We start from the raw sequence: 6,546 nt of genomic DNA, 5'->3' as shown, positions 1-6,546 counted from the left end.
GGGTTAGGCACATCACCTCATTCACCTCAAACAACGTATGACATGCTGAAGTGCAGAGGTGGAGAAGCCTTTTGAAAAATAAAAAGAGTCAAATATTTCTAATACTTTTTTTTTTCTGTGCCTTTGACGATTACACAAACACTTATCCTCTGCAGTTTTATTTGCCGTTTATAAATGAAATGTTCTGGTCATCTTGGTGTGATTTCGAGTCATACGGTGAGTACAAAAAGTCGATACACTGCCGTTCAAATGCCTTTTTGTGTGTGTGGTATAAAAAAAATGACACTGAGATAATCATCTATGCATTTTCCGATCTGCTTTATCCTCACTAGGGGGGTGCTGGAGCCGATCCCAGCTGTCTTTGGACACTAGGCGGGGGGGACACCCTGAACCGGTTGCCAGCCAATCGCAGGGCACACAAAGACGAACAACCATCTGCGCTCACACTCACACGTACGGACAATTTTGAGTGTTGCATTAACCTGCCATGCATGTTTTTGGAATGTGGGAGGAAACCGGAGCACCCGGAGAAAACCCAAGTAGGCACGGAGAGAACATGCAAACTCCACACAGGAAGGCCGGAGCCGGAATCGAACCCTACACTTCCGCACTGTGAGGTCGACGCGCTAATCCCTGAACCACCGGGAGATAAATCAATTCAAAACTTTTTTCCACCATTAATGTTACCATAACCTGCACGACTCAACTGGAAAAATATGACATGTTCAGAATTAACGAATCACATCCAAATTTATCATCACACACCTGCCACCTCTGGTTCATCTGAAATCAAGTTCACCTGTTCTCATAGGTAGCAATGTTATTGGTTAGTTCTGAGCACAGCCCACATCCCCAATTATGAGAGCGTGTGCTCATTTTTGCAAACATCCCAGTTGTTTATGGTTACTTCCTCCCTTGGAAACATTTTTCCCCAGTTGAGTTGCACTGGTTGTAATTTTTTTGGGGCTTTATGAAAGCTGGCATTTGAAAAGGGGTGTGCAGACTTTCTTAATCCACTGTATTCACACCCCAAGACTCAAACTGCAAAGTGTTTCTCAACAGGAAGCAGAATGCAATAAAAGGGGGAGGGGGGGGGGAAAATGACCGAAGGTGTAAGATAAGAGCGGCCCAGCCTGCCTTCCTACGTGAGTGTGCGTTTGCATGCGCGTGTGTGTTTGAAGCTCACAAATGTGACATGTGACCCCATACCTGACACATGTGGTTAGAGCGAGACGCGAGAACTTTGAAACCAGGCCAAAAGAGTGTCAGTACGTGAAGCAGTCGGATAAAAATTGTTTTTTAAAAAAAAAAAGGTTACAAGCAGGTAAATAACAATTGAAAGGTGCATTGAGACATTGAGAACAAGTGGACTAACTCCATTTTCCCCCCCCAGTGAGTTTTCAGTTTCAAGTTTTCATTTCAAGTGATTTTAAGTTTTATGGCCGCCACTAAAAGTTCGGTAATAGTGGCCTAAGTCCGATATTCTGTCAAATCTATTAATATTTACTGAAATATGGTGAATGACATTTACATATACGAATATGCACAACGACCTAAGCTTAAAAAAAAACAAACAAACAAACAAACAAAAATCACAAGTACAATAATGGGCTATCAAATTTGGTACTAAACCTTGATGATGACCAATTTTCATCAGAAAAAAAATGTCTGACTACTCAATTTAGAATGTAACTTCAAAATTTTAAAAAATGAAGATATGCCCTCAGGATCTCTTTCTGACACACACAAAAAAATGAGTTAGCAAATTCAATTTCTGTCATTGGGTGCATGATAAGTACTCTAACATTAAGGTTTAGTGATAGTGGTCTCAGTCTGGAAATCTGCCACATCTAGAAAAATGGTAAATAGCCTAAATAGCCACAAAAACTAAAGATGACCTCCTCGCTAAACTAATAATCAGACCAGAGTTCAATAGTGGACTCAAATTTGGCACTAAACCTTGACTATAACTCTCATTTAACTGAAAGATATGCCTTTTTCTCTATTTTGGCATGTAGGTTTTTACCCACTTCAGCAACTTTTCCAACACAGAAATATTAAGTAAGCCAAATCAAGTTCTTTGTGGTTAATTCAATTTTTTTGCAGGTTCATGGTCTAAATTTGTCTACCACTAAAGGTTTGGTAATAGTTATCCAACTCTGAAAACGTGTCAAATCGAGGATCGGAGATGGACATGTCTGATCAAAAAGACAAGTTGTTTCCTTATTCGTTTTGGCACATAGGTATAGCTATTTTTGTTGAATGATGAAAGATTATATGAGCCCACCCCAGCTCTCTTCCTGACACAAAAAAATGATGTAAACCAATCTAGTTTTAGTCATGAACTCATTTTTTGTCATTTTGCAAGAGTAGGATTTAAAGTGTTATGGCTCCTGCCCAATGGCTACTGCTAAAACTTTAGTAATAATGGTCTAAGTTGGATATTCTGTCAAATGTAGAAATGTTTCAATAAATGTGATCCATAACATCCACCTATACTTAGATGCAAATGCATTTATCAAGCTAAAAAAAAAGTGCTGAGTTCAATAATGGACTGTCGGAACTTATTCTGGATTATGACCAGGATTCATCTGAAAGTTATGCCTTTCCCCTATCCACTTCTGCATGCATAAAAATAACAACATTTTAAGACAAAAAAGGAGTTGGCCCACTCCAGCACTCACGCAGACAAAAAGGGGAATCAGCCCACTCTTGTTCTCAGTGGCAAACTTCATTTTTTGTCACTTGGCAAAAGAACGTTTTATGGATGTCACAAGATGGTTTGTATCAGTGGTCAGGGTCCAGACACCCGTCTAATATATTAATATTTCATGAAAGCTGAGTGTAATAGACGCCTACGTGTCAAAATGACACATAAAAACGCAGTTAGCCCACTGTAGTCCTCCATGGCGAGCTTCCTTTGCACATTAAAAGAATACTAAATGTAGCCTAGAAGAAAAGTGCCCTCTGAGAAAAGGGTCCTGTTGCTCAACACCGGTCACTGGCACACCTTGTTGCCTGGACCGGGGCCAATGGAGAAGCAGCAGCATAAACTGGAATAGAATCGGGACAGGTACAGACAGTACAGTGTGGAGCCGCATCTCGCCAGTTGTTACTCAAAAATGTCACCTTTCCTGTTTCAGAGCTGTGGCTGTTTGTGCAGACTTGTAAGGCGAGGCCACACACACACACACACACGCGCGCACGCACGCACGCACACACACACACACACACACACACACGCACACACACACGCGCGCGAGCCACAGCGAGGGACTGTGGTCACACCAACGCACGTACAGTTTTGAAAAATTAAGAAGCTTCAATTTCAGACATATTGTACATTTTCAGATCGTTTTTAGATACGAGTTTTTAGAAACGACTAAGTAAGCAAGAGATAGAATTTTAGAAACGAGTTCAAATTCATTTTCATTAAAACATTTTTTTCGCTGTTTAGGTAAAATTAGAAGCCGAAACTTATCAAGAACTACTACTACAGTACTTGAATGAAATGAATAAATTAAACCAAAAAAAAAGCCGGTTTTAAAAGCAACTAGGTCTGGACACGTCCTAAACATGACAAGCGTTCGCGGTTCCGTATGTGATGTTTAGAGTGTCACGGCGATGACAAGGAACGCGTCATTTCATCAGTAGAAGCAAACGAAAGCCCACTTCGTAACAACTTCCATTCCGTCAACGTGCTTGGTGCTTACCGTGAATTGCACTCAGGTGCTGCGGTCTGCTGCCAAGTTTGCGTCTGGACATCGCGTCGATGCCTCGCCGCTTGCCCCCCACCCCCTAAAAAAAAAACCCTCCAATTACCAGACACACACACAAAGAAAAGAGAAGTGGGGGAAAAAAAGAAGCCGATTCGGTCCAGGTGCACGCGGTGTGATAAGTGGGCCGGTGGTGATAAGACGGACTGGCCTGTGTGTGCTGTGTGTGGATGTCTCCTCCCCTGCGTGGACTGGACTGACAAGGCTGCGTTCAAGTTCACGCGTCTTCCGTCTCCTCGCAGTCCGCGAGCGGAGGGCAACAAGGGGGCGTGGCCAGGCCAGCAAACCCCGCCTACACGACGACAAAAACCGCGACCCCACTGGTCATACACGTGTCACTAGACAGGGGGTCCTTGGTTTACGACCGTCATGCCACAGTAGAAAAGTCATAATTACAAGATATGCTCATTGAAATGACCAAAAAGATAAAAGTAAGTATGTAGTTACTGAGCGTGTGCCGTCCTGTGCTGTGTGGCCACGTGCTGTTCACGCCGCCGCACAACTAATTGAATCCGCACTTTTCGTAAAGTTAAAACCGCGGATGTCTAGGGCCCCTTGTCACGGATTCAAGGAAAAATGCTCATGATTTAAAATTAAACCCTTTTTAAATTCAAATTGAAAAAAAAATCACATTGAGAAAAAACGTAATTTTTTTGTGCATTTAATTAAAAAAATTCAAAAATTTGTTTGTCCTTACCTCACATTTATTTCTTTGAGCGCTTTGGAAAAACAACTGCTGGTGTTGTACAACATCAACATTTAAAAAAATAAGTATATTGTGAGCCGAAGATCATCATTGTCTGTGGAATTTTTATCATAGGGTAGCAATATTAATTAAAAAACATGCTTGTTATTTTTTTTTTCCTTTTTATATGTGTGGATTCTCAGTCACTCAGGTCATGGTAAAACAAAAGGTTCAATTAAGACAACTGTTTGATCAACTTTTTTTTTCTTACTTTGCAACAAAGTTCTCATAAAGTATATTGTGAGCCGAAGATCATCATTGTCTGTGTCATTTTTATCATAGGATCGCAATATTAATTTAAAAAAACATGCTTGTTATTTTTTTTTTCCTTTTTATATGTGTGGATTCTCAGTCACTCAGGTCATGGTAAAAAAAAAGGTTCAATTAAGACAACTGTTTAATCAACTTTTTTTTTTCTTACTTTGCAACAAAGTTAAAATAATGACCAAGGCAAATATATAAGACGAATGAGTCACCGTGTCTGTTTACTTGGCGGGGACAATGCAAACCATCAAACCGGTAATCGGCCCATGCCGACCTGGATAGGAAATATGTTCCGTTCCTCCAGCAACATAACAAGCCAGATTTGTCCAAATGTACAACAGTCTATCATATACCACATCATCAGTCAAACTCAAGGCCCAGGGGCCAAATCTGGCCCGTGACATCATTTTATGCGGCACAGGAAAGGAAATCAAACATGTCAACTTCCACGATGCTTGCTAAAATCTGTCACAAAATTTCAAATTCACATATGTAATAAATGAGATATTGTAAGTACTGTCACCAAACACCTCATTACAAGAACTTCAACAATAGTTGAATAAACCTTTATTCTTCACTCCTTTATGTCATTTCAGTCATAGTGGCCCTCCAAGGGAAACTGTGACTAAAATGTGGCCCGCGACAAAAATGGGTTTGAAATCCCTTTTGTAAACCAAGGAGCCCTCTGTATTTTATACTTTTAGGCAAGATTTAAACACAAGTTGAAGTACCTGAATGAGTCCATTTAGTTTCGGGTTTCAAAGAAACTACTACCGAGTTCCACAGGTGTCTCCGCAAGACTAGTCATTTCTGCTTTTCTTCACAGCACTCAAATACACTATAAAAAAAACTAAAAATAATATACATATTATATATGTATATAAAAAAATCATCATCACCTTTTCATGCAATAAAAATGCCTGTTTCATGTTCAATTTATTGTCCCTGACAGAATAAAGCTGCGGGACAAAAGCTTATTTTATTTTTTTAATACCACAAAGTAAATTGTAAGACTGCAGTGACCACAGGTGAAACATGCGAGTTGGAACCATGATCTCGGCAGACATTTTTGAAGAATTAAGGCTGCAAGTTGTGCTTTTTCTTTGGCTTTTTTTTCCTTCACTACCAAAAGGATAGCGTCCATGACTAGGCCCATGAAAAGAATATGCATAGTAAGGACGCAGACTCATTCAAAGCAGACCCACTTGAGCGTTACCACAAATTGGAGGTACTGAAGGCACTTTGTAATGTAGTCTGTGTACAGCTTGTATTACAATGTACATTTACTGTCCCCCTCAAAATAACTCAACACACAGCCAATAATGACTAAACCACTGGTTACAAAAAGTGAGTGCACCTTCAAGTGAAACTGACCAATTTAGCCATTTCTTGCCTCCCTGGTGTCAAGTGACTCAATTGTTAATGGTCATAGGTGTGAATGGCGAGCAGGTGTGTTAAATTTTATGTGCAAGCTCTTCACACTGGTCACCGGAAATACAATATGACACCTCACGGCAAATAACTTTTGGTGGGAGGGGGAGAATTTGAGCGACAGAAAAAGAGATTGCACAGAATGTTACTTCCCTGTACGATTTTTTTTTTTTTTTACATTGCCGTTGGACACTGGAACAAATTATTTTCATTAACTCCTGTTGAGGAATCCTCAAAGAAGTTTTAGTTTAAATGGAACAATAATCTCCTAAAACATGAGACAAGTCAGTGCTGCTTTGAGAGATGATAAATAACCAACATAAACCATCA

General features: G+C 40.2%; 1 protein-coding gene across 2 annotated transcripts in view; it reads right to left on the bottom strand.

Moving 5' to 3' along the window:
- The window catches only part of znf296 (zinc finger protein 296), a 13,541-nt gene extending 9,525 nt beyond the window's left edge, over positions 1–4,016 (bottom strand). The window contains exons 1-2 of one of the 2 annotated variants that reach the window (XM_019887680.1): positions 3,928–4,016; positions 3,714–3,798 (exon numbers count right to left, since the gene is read on the bottom strand). In XM_019887680.1, the coding sequence (XP_019743239.1) occupies positions 3,714–3,765 (52 nt within the window). In that variant the 5' untranslated portion in view covers positions 3,766–3,798; positions 3,928–4,016. Of the gene's footprint in view, positions 1–3,713 lie in introns of both variants that reach the window. The other variant, XM_019887679.1, reaches the window with a different exon arrangement.
- Between the last annotated feature and the right edge of the window lie 2,530 nt (positions 4,017–6,546).

The sequence above is a fragment of the Hippocampus comes genome, unplaced genomic scaffold, assembly GCF_001891065.2.
Source record: "Hippocampus comes isolate QL1 unplaced genomic scaffold, H_comes_QL1_v1.1 scaffold6, whole genome shotgun sequence".
In the NCBI taxonomy this organism is placed as follows: domain Eukaryota; kingdom Metazoa; phylum Chordata; class Actinopteri; order Syngnathiformes; family Syngnathidae; genus Hippocampus; species Hippocampus comes.
Note: the sequence above shows the minus strand (reverse complement) of the source record. Positions and strands in the feature narration are given on the sequence as shown.